The following is a 16,841-nucleotide window of genomic DNA, read 5'->3' as shown; positions in this document are numbered from 1 at the left end:
ACAAACCCGCACATCTCTAGGATGGGAGGACACATGGTGAACGTGCAAACTCCACACACAGCATTTGATGTAAAGATAGAACCTGGGCCTGGCCCTGTGAGGCAGCAGCTCTACCAGCTACACCACTGTGCCATCCCAGCTCAGTCCAATGGCAGGAGAATGTGAGCAACTTGCTGTAGGCTGCCAAGTTTGCCTTTATTTCTGGAGCTCTCCTTCTCACGTGCTGTACTTTTCTTGTTTCACAGTACATATAACTGTACAGGAGTGAAATGTACATTACAGGAACAGGCCCGTCAGCCCATGGATTGTTTGAGTTGACCCAAGGTGAGGAGTTTAGAAGAATGAGGGGAGGGGGACCTAATTAAAACGTACAGAACAGTGAAAGACTTGGATAGAGTGGATGTGGAAAGGATGTTTCTACTAGTTGGAGAGTCAAGCCTCAGAATTAAAGGATGTTCTTTTAGGAAGAAGATGAGGAGGAATTTATTTAGTCAAGGGTGGTGGATCTGTGGAATTCTTTGCCACAGAAGGCTGTGGAGGCCAAATAAGTGGATATTTTTAAGGCAGAGATTGATAAATTCTTGATTAGTACGGGTGTCAGAGGTTACGGAGAGAAGGCAGGAGAATGGGGTTAGGAAGGAGAGATAGATCAGCCATGATTGAATGGCGGAGTAGTCTTGAATGGCCAAATGGCCTAATTTTGCTCCTATCATTTGATGATATGACAAACATCTCCTGTCTTCACTCATCACCTCCAGCCTCGGTTACGACATCCACCCTTCTCTCCCACAATTGCCTCCCGACCGACGTGGATCCACCTAAAACTTGGCAGCTCTTGCATACTTCCCACCCCCTCCCCCCATTTTCCTCACCAGCACCCTCTACTCCAGTGTCGAAGAAGGTTCCTGATCCGAAACATTGAGCGTCCGCCCCTCTCCGCTAAAGCCGCCCGCTCTTTCTTTCCACCCCTTCCCACGATGAGTGCACTTACCTCGGAGTTGGTGAAGCAAGTGAGACTTCTTCTCCTGTAGGAAGCAGGTGCAGAGAGGCTGGAGGTGGGGAAATTTAAGCGGAGGGTTACAGAAGGGACAGAAGCTGTCTGGAAAGCAGAGCTACAAATATCCATCTACTGGTGGAAGTTGCTCTGCATTCAATGGTTCCTTTATCCCTCTCAAGAGAAAATATAAGCTAAAAATGTCTTGGATAATACCGGCCAGTGTTCGGATATTTTTCCTTAGCTATTTTTTTAATGCATTTGGCCAAACCTTTATTCATTAACAATTCATTAACAGGATGAATATTTTAGTCACATTTGACTTTCTTTTGCCGGTATCATTGCGACTGATTTCTAGTCCATCATTTGATTAACTGGTGGATTGTCTATATTCTGGAAGTAAGATTTAACAGGAATCCGAGGGGCAACTTCACCACCCCAAAGGTGGTGGGTATACGGAACAAGCTGCCCGAGGAGGTAGTTGAGGCAGGTACTATAACAGCATTGAAAAAATACTTGGAGAGGGGCATGCATTGGAAAGGTTTAGAGGAATATAGGGTAAACGAGGGCAAACATGACTAGCAGAAGAATAAGTTGGGCCAAGGAGTCTGTTTCCACGCTGTTTGACTATGTGACTAGTTAAGTTAAATGCAGAGGGTTTTTTTTTTAAAGTGTATCCATTGCTGTAGATGGGCAAAGCAAATCAGCTGGAGGAACTTGTAGTGTCAGGCAGTGTCTGTGGAGGAAGATGGACAGATGATATTTCGGGTTAGGACAATTCTTCAGCCCATTTCCCCCCACAGATGCTGCCTGACCTGCAATGTTTGTTTTTTTTACCTGTGAGGAGAGTTTTTTTGAATGGCACAAAGGCCAGAGTTGAAAAGATAGAAGGTGCGAGACAAACAATTTGAAGAGTTGCAAATTGTGAAGCTAGAGGAAGGAATGTAGGTTTAGTTCAGAGATGCAGCGTGGACCCAGGCCCGTCAGCCCACCGACCAACGATCACCCATACCCTACACTAGATCTATCCCACATCTAGGGGCATTTTACAGAAGCCAATTAATCGACCAACCTGCACGTCTGGGATGCGGGAGGAAACCGGAGCACCCGGGGGAAATCCCGCACGGTCAAAGGGAGAACGTACAAACTCCGTACAGACAGCATCTGAGGTTAGGATCGAACAGGTCTCAGAGGATTGTGGAGGCTGGATCGTCGTAGAATAAATATTGTAAAAAACCAATTCTGCAATTGTAGTAAATCTAAAATCAAAACAGAAAATGCTGGTCAGGCACATCTGTGGGAAGAGAAGCAGTCAATTGAGTCATCAAAGGGAAAAAGGTAAAAGAAGGCCTGGGTTAGATCAGCAAAGGTCATATTGAATGACGGGGCAGGCTTGATGGGCCTTTGGGCTTTCTATGTATCATACTTTTAAAGTTCCATACTTTGTGGCCAATATGAATTGATGTTACTTTGATTCTAGTTGTACTGTACTTTCACCACTTTGACCGTTTTAACTCTTTGTAATGATGTAACCATAGGAATAGGGTGATTTCACCAAATGTCAAATGAGCGTAGATCCCCCCTCACGTGACCGAAAATTTTAACTGGAGGACATATCTCAGTTTGGTACATGTTAGTGAATGGGGAAACATGCACTTTCCCACCCGTTAAAAACATGGAAAACGGCCGATTTTGGAGCTGAAATTTTCTGTGCTAGTCGGGGTGACCGTGAAGCACAACGACCTAAATTGTCAGGCAAAAAAAAAGATAGAAAGTGAGGTAATTACAAGAGGGAACTGAAGGTAGAAAACAGCGGAAGTGAACAGCCGACATTTGCCGTGATGATTTACAGGTCCAAAATATCGGGAATTATCGCGTTTGCTCGCTGAATTTCATCAAAAGTAAGGAACTTACAATCGGCCGTTTTCCATGTTTTTAACGGGTGGGAAAGTGCGTGTTTCCCCATTCACTAACATGTACCAAACTGAGATATGTCCTCCAGTTAAAATTTTCGGTCACGTGAGGGGGGATCTACGCTCATTTGACCTTTGGTGAAATCACCCTATAGACGTATGGACCTGTGTCCTCTCTTCCCGTCCAGATCAAAGATCACTTTGTTCCAGACGCATGTTCACACCACGTGGTCCGCTGGACCCTCTCTCCCATTCAACTCCACTTCATCCGCATGCCGCCATATTCCTCCCAGGTCCGCTGGCCACCTCGTCTTGCTTCACAGGCAGTAGACAAACAAATGCTGGAGAAACTACGCGGGTGAGGCAGCATCTACGGAGAGAAGGAATTGGCGACCTTTCGGGTCGAGACGCTTCTTCGGTCGTGCTTCGCGTTGAGTGGCGCACTCCTTGGTTGGACATCACTCAGTCCGCTCCGCCTTCTCTCGTTCCAGTCTGAAGGGTCTCGACCCGAAACGTCTCCCATTTCTTCTCTCTAGAGACGCAGCCTGTCCCGCTGAGTTACTCCAGCATTTTGTGTCTACCTTCGATTTAAACCAGCATCTGCAGTTATTTCCTACATTGCTGTTGTGCTGGTCTCTGTTCACTTTCACATTTTACTATGGGTGGGGGGGAGCTACTTCAATTTTGAGAAGACACTAGTGTTGGAGCGGGCCACGCAGCATCACTGGAGTAAACTATCACAAATAAATGGGTCGGGATGGATTTCGTAGTTATCATTCTCTAACGCATCGCGTTTATCTAATAGAATCGTAGCATGTGAAAAATGACTGGGTTCGGCCTGTTGGGATGAGACGAATGCCTATTACCCTCATTCTTTCTGCCTCATAATGTCTGTAGCAAAAGCTCTGCTCTATAATCTTTGGTCTGTAGCGCATCACTTTGCTCCGACGCCTCCGCTCTGTCCGCCCTACTCGGTCCGCTCGCCCTTCTCTCTTTCAGGTCGGCTCCAGCTCCACTCTGCCGGGTCCGCACCCTGTCTTCCAACTCCACTGCGATCATCTCGCCGCCTCTACACTGTCGTCACCGTGTCCCGTGTGTCATGGTAATACAGTAATACAGTGTGGAAACAGGCCCTTCGACACCGGGGAAGTAGAAAGGGGAGAAGTTGTTTATGGGGGGGGGGGGGGGATAACTAGGGTATGAACCACACGTATAGACCCTTTACTGTAGCGCACCCCTCGGTAGTGGTGTCCTCGCACGTCCATCCAGTCTGCTACTCATACCACGTGGTCGGTTAGGCCCTTTCTCCTTCAGGTCCGCTTGACCATCATATTCCTTTCAGGTCCGCTTTTCCAGTGGCCAGTCCACCCTACTCGGTCCGCTCCCCTGCCTAAGACCTCTATCTGTGCTTTGTTCCGACGACCCTTCCCCCTATCAGGTCGGCCCCAGCTCCACCCTGCCGGGTCCGCACCCAGTTCGTCTGTAGGAGGGACCAAAGGTAGGAGGGACCCGACCCAAAACGCCACCCCTCCATGTCCTCCAGAGATAGCAGCTGGCCCAGTAAGTTACTCCAACACTTTGTATCAACCTGCAGTTCCCAGGGGAAGCCCACAGGAGCCATAAGACGACAGCTCTAGGCTATTTGTAAGTGAGAACATTTCCAAATAAACATGTTTTAAGAAAGATCAAAATAAAAAGTCTGTGATAAGGCATGAAGGCTGGATAGATAAAATGACAGAGCAGGGGTGAGGGGAGTCGAAAGTAACAAAAAGCTTTTCTCTGTTCCTTGGTACACATGACTAAACCTTGAGAAATTAATTGGCCACTGCAAATCACCTCTGATGTGCAGGCAAGGGGGGAATTGAGGGGAAATACAATGGGTTTTGTCTAAATGAATGCTTAATGGTATGAGAATCTAATATACGGCTATTTCAAGTATTCAATGTAATGGACTCTACTATTACCTTTGTCCACAAGCTTCTCACTTGCTTCACTCCCAGTCAGCATTCACTTTTCCATCAGTTGCTTCCCCTCAAACTATCACAGCCTAATTCGGCAACTCCAGGGGCTGAGAAGAAGATTCCAAAAAGTGGTTAAGACTGCCTAGTCCATCACGGATTCTGACCTCTCCAACATCGCGTGATCGACAGGAGTCACTGCCTCAAAAAGGCAGCCAGCATCACACCACCGGCCACACTCTAATTTCACTCCTGACATCGGGAAAAGTGTATCAGAGCCTGAAAACTAACATCCAGGTTCAGCAACAGTTTCTTCCCCAACAACCATCAGGCTATTAAAATAGGCTCTGAACTTTATTGAACTAATTTGCACTATTATTGTCTATGTATCTGTTTTTTTTAAATATATATATATATATGAAAATATATATATATATGAAAAAATATATATATATTATATCCTAAACATTGTTGTTTATCATGGATTTTACAGAGTACTATGCTTACAATTTTGTTGTGCTGCTGCCGGGAAGAATTTAATTGTTCCGTTTCAGAAACTCTCTTGCCATTTTCCGCAACCACTACCTATTGTGGCCAGTTGCATAGCCTCAGAACTATCGGTAGATTGTTCCTCTGCAACATCTATTAGAAACATAAAAAATAGGTGCAGGAGTAGGCCATTCAACCCTTTGAACAAGCACCACCATTCACTATGATCATGACTGATCATCCAACATCATTACCCCGTTCCTGCTTTCTCCCCATATCCCTTGATTCCATTAGCCCCAAGAGATATGTCTAAGACTCTCTTGAAAACAGTGAATTGGCCTCCACTGCCTTCTGCAGCAGAGAATAGTTGAATTGCTGCATGTTGATGGCTCTATTATATTTACGAATAGAAACAGCTGTTCAGTTCTGTACTAATTTTAAAGATCTCCCTTTTTCTCCAGAGCAAAGTGTCACATCCTGATCAGTTCTTCCTGAGCGTTTATAACCTTCATTTCTGGCAACACCCTTATGATCTAACAATGTCCAGTACTCTTGATTTCTACAACATTGAAAGGAACGGACAAGGAAGGTGATGTCTGAAGGAGGATTCCAACATGAAACGTTACCAATGCATGTTCTCTAGAGATGGTGCCTGACATATTGAGTTAATCCAGCATTTTGTGTTTTTCTAAGGAATTGCAGATGCTGGTTTACAAAAACAAACATATTCTCCAGCATCCCTGGACAATATGGTGGAAGGGTCTTTTAGAAGGATTCCAACCCAAAACCCAGTTTGAAGAGGGGCCCCTGAAACGTCACCTATCCATGTTCTCCAGAGATGTTGCCCGACCCACTGAGTTACTTGTGTGTTTTTTTTGTAAATATGCATTTGCAGTTCCTTGTGCCTCCGTTGTATTGCTCCTCTGCAAAATATTCTCAAGCTATGCCTACTTTAAAGTCTTCCTCCTGTCTCCAAGGATCCTCGCTCACTGCTCCCACTAATTTCTGCTGCTCTTTGACCAGGTCGAATGGAAGATCTCGACCCTGTAATTGAAAGGCACTAATGGTAGCATCTAGGACCAAAGGGTACAGAATAAAAGGACGTACCTTTAGAATGGAGATGAAGAGGAATGATTAAGTGTTTCATTGTCCTGTTTAGGACATGACAATAAAACACTCTTGACTCAGGATTTCTTTAGCCAGAGGGTGGTGAATCTGTGGAATTCATTGCCACAGACGGCTGTGGAGGACAAGCCATTGGGTATTTTTAAAGCAGAGATTGATAGGTTCTTGATTATGAGGGCATCGAAGGATACAGGGAGAAGGCAGGCAAATGAGTTTGAGAGGAAAAAATAGATCAGCCATGATTGAATGGTGGAGCAGACATAATGGGCTGAATGGCCTAAATCTATTCCTATGTCTTTATGGTCACCTATCCGTGTTCTCGAGAAATGCTGCCTGACCCGCTGAGTTACACCAGCACTTTGTGTCTTTATTTGTAAACCAGCATTTGCAGTTCCTTGCCAGTCTCTCTGATATATTTGCAGCTTCTGGAGACAGTGACAGTTCAGTGAACTGCAGCAACAACCGGCTTTCATACAGGAAGTGGAAAGTGGGATCTAATCCACCCCTCAAACCTGCATCGCCATTCAATGTCATCATTGTTCCTGAGCTCCAAGCCCACGTTATTCTATGGGACCCACTAGAATTCCAAAGTCTATTGATTGTAGCATCTATAACATGGCATATGTCCCAAGGTTTGGTACAGGGGTAATTAAGTTATGCCTTTAAAGGCTGATTAAGAAAGATTTACCAAATGAAAGAAAAATGCACTACATCTCTTGTAAATGATATCAGTTGCCAAAACCTCGTACCTTTCAAAATTGGACAAAATTATTAATGTCACATGCACCGAGACACAGTGAAAAGCATTTGTTCGCATGCTAGACAATTGAGAGAAACACTGTACATAAATACAATGAAGCAAAGATATCCACAGTGCAAAGATAAAGGATTATGCACCCGAGGGGCAAGTTATTTTTTTAAATAAAAGAATGGTAGGTATATGGAATGAAATGCCAGAGGAGGTAGTTGAGGCAGGAACCATCACAATGTGTAAAAAAACATTTAGACAGGTAGACAAATAGATAGATTTAGAGGGAAATGGGCCAAATGCAGGCGGGTAGGACTAGTGTAGATGGGGCATGTTGGTCGGAGTGGGCAAGTTTGGCCAAAGGACCTGTTTTCACGCTGAATTACTCTATAATTATGATAAGTGGGACAACATTTAGTGCAAAGATGTAACATTGAAGTCTGTTAATTAGATAAAATAAAGTACAGCCTGACATGATACTGAAATGTTCTCAAAGACTCACAAGGGTCTATTTTCGGCTTTGTTGCTTCCAAGTGTTGTTCTGACACTGGCAATAGCCAGAGGCTGTTGAAGGGGAATGTAAACCAGAGGAACAATAAGTCCATTTAGATCACTCAAATTTGCCAAATGGTCTAGTTTGCTCAGCTCTCACATTCGGTTAGACGGATTAGAAATTAATTGTCAAGAATCAACATGTGAGATTTTCTGTCGTACAACTACCATTTCATAGAAAATATACTGTCGGGTAGCATCACAACTTGGTTTGGGAACAGTTCTGCCCAAACAGACTGCAAATAAATTACAGAGAGTTGTAACAGCAGAATTAGGCCATTTGACCCATCAAATCTACTCCGCCATTCAACCATGGTAATCTATCTTTCCCTCTCAAACCCATTCTCCTGCCTTCTCCCCATAACCCCCGACATCCGTACCACTCAAGAACCTATCTCTGCCTTAACAATATCCATCGACAGTCTCCACAGCCTTCTGTGGCAATTAATTCCACAGATTCACCACCCTCTGACTAAAAAAATTCCTCCTCATCTCTCCTTCCTAAAGGTACGTCCTTTTATTCTGAGGCTGTGGCCTCTGGTCCTAGACTCTCCCACTCATGGAAACATACTCTCCTCATCCAATCTATCTGGGCCTTTCACTATCAGTAAGTTTCAATGGGCTGTGGGAGGAAACAGTGCCCAAAGAAAATTTGTGTTCACAGGGAGAATGTACAAACTCTGCACAGACAGCACCTTCCGTCAGGATTGAACCTGGCTCTCTGGCACTGTAAAGCTACAGCTATCGCTGTGCCACTGTGCCATCCTAGTTTACAAAATAAAAGACAAATGCTGGAGTAGTTTTACAATATATGTAATGCTTTCCATGTGATCGTTGATTGTTGGTCTCAACACTGCCAGCTCCCGTAACTGTGGTAAGATAATCTTTTTTACACTTGTTAATGGGGAGATTAGGTATAGTCCAGAACACCAGGGAAAAATGCCCCCAGTTCTTCAGAATATTAAAAGTTTCCCCCAACTCTGAGGCCAGAGAGGTGTCTCAGTGCGCAGAGGCAGTCAGGCGAGGAGAGGGACGTGGGTTTGCAGACCAAGCCGGTCAAGGGTGACAGAGGATGCCCTGCAGGAGTCTGGGTTTACCTGGATCAGGGCACTCCAATACTGCCAGACTGTAGACTTTGGACTTTTTATTTTTGTAAATGGTGCCAAAGTATGGCTGCTGTGCATGTGTGAGCTGTGCAAAAATAATTTCACCGCGCAGTGTATATGTGACCAAGGGCGGAACTCACTATCAAAACATGGAGGGGACGGGGGACACAATTTTTTGGCGGCCGCACGCGCATGCGCACACTCACACACACACGCGCGCGAGGCTTCGGAGGCTCAATGCAGTGCTAAATGCAGCTCAACTGTGCCTGTCTCACCGGGTTAACCAACAGCCCTGTCTGGACTGACGGGATACCAGCGTTGCTTCTCTGCGCTGGCCATATTTCCCGCAAGCCCAGGCAGGTTAACCTGGCGGGGATGTCCCCCACTTCTCAAAACATGGGGGAGACGTGTCCCCTCTGGCCCCCCCGGGTTTTCCGCCCCTGTATGTGACAATAAACTATTGAAGCACAGTAACACAGTGGTTGCATTAATACTTTACAGAGCCAGAGACCCGGGTTCGATCCCGACTACACGTGCTGTTTACAGATTTTGCACGTTCTCCGTGATTGCGTCGGTTTTCCCCAGGTGTTTCGGTTGCCTCCTACATTTCAACCACGTGCAGGTTTGTAGGTTAATTGGCTTTTCCAATTGCCCTCCAGTGTGTAGGATAGAACTTAGGGGTGATTGTCGATCGGGAAGGACTTAGTGGGCCAAAGGGCCTGTTTTCACTCTGTAGCTCTAAACTGCAAGAGACGTGTATTGAGGTCTCCTTTGAAAGGGAACACCCCCAATTTTGCAGTACTTCCTCGATTTTGCTCTGGAATATGCTGACGGGATTTGAACTCTCAATATTCTGACTCAAGAACCGAGGTTGGGTTGCCAGCTGAGCCACGGCTGACGTATCACAATAAAAGACTGTGAAAAGAATGTTAAATTGGACAGTGCGTACTCCAAACTAAAAGATTCTGGCTGTTAAACCGAAGCTGGCAATAAGCCAACATTCCTGACCTATCATAATATGGAAAAGACCTTAACAGAGTCAGCTGGTGACAATCTCCATGCCAATAAAAATCAAAGCCATGTATCCCACAGCACTTTCACACAGCTAAAGATTGAGAGCACAACATACAGTGCCCTCCATAATGTTTGGGACAAAGACCCATCATTTATTTATTTGCCTCTGTACTCCACAATTTGAGATTTGTAATTTAAAATCACACGTGGTTGAAGTGCACATTGTCAGATTTTATTAAAGGGTATTTTTATACATTATAGTTTCACCATGTTGAAATTACAGCTGCGTTTATACATAGTTCCCCCCCATTTCAGGGCACCATAATGTTTGGGACACATGGTTTCACAGGTGTTTGTAATTGCTCAGGTGTGTTTAATTGCGTCCTTAATGCAGGTATAACAGAGTTCTCAGCACCTAATCTTTCCGCCAGTCTTTCCATCACATTTGGAAACTTTTATTGCTGTTTATCAACACGAGGGCCAAAGTTGTGCCAATGAAAGTCAACCAAGCAATTTTGTGACTGAGAAACAAGAATAAAACTGTTGGAGACATCAGCCAAACCTTAGGCTTACCAAAATCAACTGTTTGGAACATCATTAAGAAGAAAGAGAGCACTGGTGAGCTTACTAATCGCAAATGGACTGGCAGGCCAAGGAAGACCTCCATAGCTTGTGACAGAGGAATTAACTCTCTATAATAAAGAAAAATCCCTAAGCACTTGTCCGACATATCAGAAACACTCTTCAGGAGTCGGGTGTGGATTTGTCAATGACCACTGTCCGCAGAAGACTTCATGAACAGAAATACAGAGGCTACACTGCAAGATGCAAACCACTGGTTAGCCGCACAAATAGGATGGCCAGGTTACAGTTTGCCAAGAAGTACTTAAAAGATCAACCACTGTTCTGGAAAAAGGTCTTGTGGACAGATGAGATGAAGATTAACATATCAGAGTGATGGCAAAAGCAAAGTATGGAGGAGAGAAAGAACTGCCCAAGATCCAGAGAATACCACTTCATCTGTGAAACACAGTGGTGGGGGTGTTATGGCCTGGGCATGTATGGATGCTGAAGGTACTGGCTCACTTATCTTCATTGATGATACAACTGCTGATGGTAGTAGCATAATTACTTCTGAAGTGTATAGACACATCCTATTTGCTCAAGTTCAAACAAATGCCTCAAAACTGATTGGTTGGCAGTTCATTCTGCAGCAAGACAATGATCCCAAACATACTGCTAAAGCAACAAAGGTGTTTTTCAAAGCTAAAAAATGGCTAATTCTTGAGTGGCCAGGTTAATCACCCTATCTGAACCGAATTGAGCATGTCTTTTATATGTTGAAGAGAAAACTGAAGGGGACTAGCCACAAAAACAAGCATAGGCTAAAGATGGCTGCAGTACAGGCCTGGCAGAGCATCAACAGAAGACACCCAGCAACTGGTGATGTTCATGAATCACAGACGTCAAGCAGTCATTGCATGCAAAGGATATGCAACAAAATACTAAACACGACTCCTTTCATTCACATGACATTGCTGTGTCCCAAACATTATGGTGCCCTGAAATGGGGGGGGGGGGGGGGGGGGGGGGGGGGGGGGGGGGGACACTATGTATAAAGACAGCTGTAATTTCTACATGGTGAAACCCAAATGTATAAAAATGGCCTTTATTAAAATCTGACAATGTGCACTTTAACCACATGTGATTTTTGTTCTATTACAAATCTCAAATTGTGGAGTACAGAGGCAAATAAATAAATGATGGGTCTTTGTCCAAAACATTATGGAGGGCACTGTAAACAGACAGTTAGCAGGCATTTTCTTTGGGCTGGATATCTAGAAATAGTTTATTTGACAGTGCTTAATAGAGCTGTTACATAGAACGACTGCAATGCAAAATTGGCTAATTAAAAACAAATTAAATATTAACAGGGCAGTATGGAATGCAGATGAAATGATTTCATAGTGATTTCATACACAAAGAACTGCAGATGCTGGAATCTTGTGTGGAAAAAAGTGCTGGAATAACACAACAGGCCAGACGGCATCTCTGGAGAAAATGGATAGGTGATGTGTCAGGTTGAGACCCTTCGTCAGTCTGACCCAAAACATCTCCTATCCATGCAGTCTGAAGAGGGGTCCTGACCCAAAGCGTCATGTATCCTTGGTCTCCACAGATGCTGCCTGATCCACCGAGTTACTCCAGCATTTTGTGTCCCATCCAAGTTAATCCCATTTGCACACTTTGTCTCATAACCCTCTTAACCTTACCTATCCATGTGTGCTGTTATAACGACGACCAGGCATATAGAGAGGAGGTGGAACAGCTGGTGAGCTGGTGCAGCAGGAACAACCTTCTCCTAAATGTGAACAAAACCAAGGAGATTGTCGTCGATTTCAGAAGGAAAATTTAGCCCAGTCACACTCCACTTTGCATCAACAACTCAGCAGTGGAGCAGGTGAAAAGCATCAAGTTCCTGGGGGTGCATATAACGGACACCTTAAACTGGTCCACAAACATTACATCTCTGGCAAAACGGGCACAGCAGCGGTTGTACTTCCTCCGCAGGTTGAGAAGTTTACACCTCCACCCTCCCATCCTCGCCACTTTCTACAGAAGCACAATTGAGTCGGTCATGACCAGCTGCATCTCTACGTAGTGCGGCAGCTGTACAGCTGCGGACTGGAAGTGCCTTCAGAGAGTGGTGAGGACAGCGGAAAAAATCATTGGGACTTCTCTTCCTTCCATCATGGACATGGGGTACAAGCGCTGTCTGATTAAGGCATTACCAGAGCCCCCATCACCCACAATTTGGACTGTTTATACTGCTTAACTCTGGGAGGAGGTACTGCAGCATGAAGAGCGGGACAACCAGGTTCTGCAACAGCTTCATCCCCCAGGCCATAAGATTACTGAACAATCAAAAAAACCGAGGCTAGAACTTTTTAAATATCGACACTTTTTAAAAACTTTTTATATATATTTATTTTACAGAACCATGCACATGAGGCATTTTTATGGACGCACCTAGCACTTTTTACTATTACCTGATTTTGGAGAGTCAAATGCAACGAAATTTCGTTCAAGGTGCACTGTGTCTAGGTGTATATCTGAATGACAATAAAGTTTTCATTCATCCATTCATCCATTCATTCATTCATTCATTCATGCATCCATCCATCCATTCATCCATTCATTCATTCATTCATCCATCCATTCATTCATTTATTCATCCATTCATTCATTCATTCATTCAATCATTCATTCATTCAATCATTCATTCATTTATTCAGTTATTGTACCTACCTCTACTTTCTGTAGGAACGCACTGCAGATGCTGGCTTACACCATATACTGACATAAAATGCTGGATCAGCAGGTCAGTCAGCATCTGTGGGGAATAGGAACAGTCCACGTTTCAGGTTGAAGGTATTCGACCTATTCCTTTTCTCCAGAGATGCTGCCTGACCCGCTGAGTTACTCCAGCATCCGTATACCCGCCAACCCAATTCTTCTCTTGCACATCAGTGTCATTGAATATTTGACCACATTTAAGATGAGAGCCAAATGCAATGCGGTCTGGATCACACCCGACCACGGATAATTAAAAATACCTAAAATAAAAGTTAAATAAATCCAAAACAGACGTCCATCATGCCGAAGTACATTTATTAACAATATACAGTATGCACAAAGCACAATCTATAATACAAGTTACTGAAATGTGTTTATTTGAGACTGAAACTAAATTAAGTGTAAGGCATAATAACGGCACTGGAATCAGAAATCTGCAGGTTTATATCAATGTTTATATGCTTTCCTTTAAATGGCTAACCATCTTACGTTATTAACTGCAAAGTATTCAGCAAGAAAGCAAAAATAATTCCTGTCCGCAGAGATGGTTGAGACGTCACTTTAAACATTTCAGCGCAGAGTCCATAATTGTATACCTTCCACTTAAAAAAAAAACTTTTTTCCTAGCTTTTTTGTTTTGTTTTCAGGAGTACACTTCCAGCATTTCATACAAGTGTCAAAAAGAAGAGGAGGGGAAATTGCAGATTCACAAAATCGGAGACAAGCAAAGGAAAAGAAAATGCTAGAAATACTTTACCCGCTGTTGGCTATGGAGGAGGAAACCAAATTAACATTTCAGGTCTACGACATAAAATTAAAGTTGGACGGAGAGGTTGGAATGCAAGACAATTTACCTGAAATGTTAGCCCTCATTCTGCCCTCAAAGTTTCTGCTGTGTATTTCCACCAATTTAATCAAACAATTTTCACAGTTCGTCCACTTTTTCAGCACTAAATGCTAAAAAGGTCTTGTCTAAACTGGACATATAATCCTCAACTCACCCCTCCTGTGTGATGGTCCTAGTTGATCAATAACAGCGACTCCTACATGTGGCACCTAGATTTGGCCTTGGGTTAAAACAAAATAAGTGGTTCAGAGATTGCGAGATGCAAGAGGCAGAAAGAATGAAGCACAGTCCCCTGGAAAAAATCGTTAATCCACAAAGTGCCGATTACTGCACAAGAAACCTCTTTTCAGCGGGAACAGAAGTGAAATGAATGATTTCTTACAGCATAATATTGCAGCTGTAAAATTCGGAGAAATTAGCAGTGACAAGGGACTGATTAGACCAACAATATCCTCTTAAATGTGGAAATCCATCCTCTTTACAATTTGCAACAATTCCAACAAATCCATCAACAACAATCCCAATCGCTTGTTTTTTCTCCCCTCAGTTCTCCCCATCTCAAATGGTCACAGACTCGCAGGGATCACACAAAGTGTCAATAAATGTCACCATTCCATTCAATGGGTAACAACTTGAGTATTGACTGAATGTTATCAAATTTGGGTTAATGCCAAGATCTTTCCTCTTTGAGCTACCAGATTGAAAAAAAAGTGGTCAAATTAAGCTTACTTCTGGATTTTCTATTACTCTAAATACATTGGGTGATTGAGCGTTTATTTATTGATAACCAGTAAAAGAATCAAACGCATTTTGCCAACTTGTGACAGTGTCTACCAATAGGCCAACATTTAATCTCAATGAACGCTCAAATGTGCTCCCTCTCGAAATAGTTCACTTCATAACTATCAATAAAAACCGAATGAAAACATTCAAAGGGAAAGAGTGTAAAAAAATATTTTCGGTGCTGCTTAAAACAGCAGTTAGCATACAAAGAAAAAGTTAATACATGTCTTATGTGCAGTAAACTGATCATCTATATAGTGCCTTACATTAAGGCTGTAATGCTGAGGGATAACCAACTCTTTTCTTACCCACCTCACAATATCTAAGTTGTCATTAAATTTAATAAGACTTTGCAATTAAACCACTGTCTGGTGAAATGAACTTGTGACAAGATGAAAGACAAACAGTAGGTAAGCCAAGATGTTGCAAACCAAGCATCTCGTCAGACACTTAAAAGATAAAGTCATACACTGCCTCTGCAAATGGTTTCATAGCCTGCAGGTCAATAGGATCAAACGAGGGTTTTAAATGCTCTAAATTCATAAAATACTTTACAAAATGACACCCCCCCCCCCCCCCCCCCCCCCCCCCCCCCCCCCCCCCCCCATACCATATAATAACAGAATAATTCTATCCCATTATCCTGGCCACTTAGTGTATCAAAATCTGGGTCAGGAACACAAAAAGAAGAAAAATAATGGATGGAAGACAGACCAGATCTCTGGCGTGTATACGGTATGTATCTTAAACCCATACTACAGCAGATCTGTTGCTAGTCGTATTCTATGCACAAAGCAAGTAGCTAGCTTGAAAATAAAGAGTAAAGCTTTGGTCACAGTGTTCTATCAATCACGTTAACAGGCAACGTTTACTCTGCCGTGACAGCAAGTGGATGAGTGAAGATTAATTAACTGAAGATCAGGGTCACTGAAGAGTTCCATGGGATAGTCCGTTAAAAGTTGCTGAAGATTTCATGCTTCTTGCTCCAATCCATCGGAGGTGCCCGCTTGTTCCTGCGCTTCGCTTGGACTTTCTCCCTGGTCTCAGCTGCTGTGGGGCTCAAATTCAATCCACTCTCTACGAATGGGTCGCTGTTCCCTTCTCTTTTCACCTACAAGATCAAGGAGAACAAGGTGGGGTGGATGGGGAGAACAGGTAAATAAACAGAGATAAACATTGTATAGGATAAAAGGTGGAGAGGGGACTAACATGAGGGGGTCTTTAAAACTGGTGACAAGGTTGAGGAGGGTAGATATAGAATCATGGAGTCATACAACTCAGAATCAGGCCCTTCAGTCCAACTCATCTATGCCGAACAAGATGCCCCATCTAAGTGAATCCCATTTGCCTGCATTTTGAAAGTTGAAAATTGCCCTTAGTGTGGAGGATATTGCTAGTATATGGGAAGATCACCGGTCGGCATGGACTAGATGGGCCAAAGGACCCGTTTCCGCGCTGTATCTCGGATGTCCAAACTCTAAAGACCATCAATTCCCCATTCTCACCAGTTCTGTGTTATCCCACTTTTACATCCACTCCCAACAAACTCGGAGGGAATTTACAGGGGGGAATTAATCTACAAACCAGGGATATGGGAGGAAACCGGTGCACCTGGAAAAAGCCCACACGGTAATAGGGAGAACGTGCAAACTCCACATGGACAGCACCCGAGGTCAGGATCGAACCCGAGTCTCCGGCGTGGTGATGCAGCAGCTTTACCAGCTGTGCCGTCCTATCAATCAAATGAATGTATCAATTCTGATGAGCTGCTGATCTCTTATTAAAAAAAAAGCCATTCTGAAATGCTTCGGGGGGCACTGGGGAGGAGTTGGGAACCACTAATCTAATCCTTCTACACCTAACCTGTCTTTTAGACCTCTCTACCAAGAGGAATCCTTCCTACCATCTTTGCACTCATCCTAACCGTCCACTTTGAGTGTTGGAAATGCTGTGCT

General features: G+C 43.8%; 1 protein-coding gene and 1 long non-coding RNA gene across 2 annotated transcripts in view; both read right to left on the bottom strand.

Annotated features, from left to right (window-relative positions):
* Positions 1–991: 991 nt before the first annotated feature.
* Positions 992–4,390, bottom strand: LOC129707102 (uncharacterized). The gene is made up of 3 exons (XR_008725144.1): positions 4,143–4,390; positions 2,067–2,253; positions 992–1,049 (listed from the first exon to the last, which is right to left on the bottom strand). It is a non-coding gene; the product is annotated as an uncharacterized LOC129707102 (long non-coding RNA).
* Positions 4,391–15,483: 11,093 nt separating this feature from the next.
* The window catches only part of LOC129706966 (Na(+)/H(+) exchange regulatory cofactor NHE-RF2), an 89,552-nt gene continuing 88,194 nt past the window's right edge, over positions 15,484–16,841 (bottom strand). The window contains exon 8 of the mRNA XM_055651656.1: positions 15,484–15,997. Within this exon, the coding sequence (XP_055507631.1) occupies positions 15,839–15,997 (159 nt within the window). The 3' untranslated portion in view covers positions 15,484–15,838. The remainder of the gene's footprint in view (positions 15,998–16,841) is intronic.

This window comes from Leucoraja erinacea, chromosome 20, assembly GCF_028641065.1.
Source record: "Leucoraja erinacea ecotype New England chromosome 20, Leri_hhj_1, whole genome shotgun sequence".
Taxonomy (NCBI): Eukaryota; Metazoa; Chordata; class Chondrichthyes; order Rajiformes; family Rajidae; genus Leucoraja; species Leucoraja erinaceus.
This window is presented reverse-complemented; position numbering and strand designations above follow the sequence as displayed.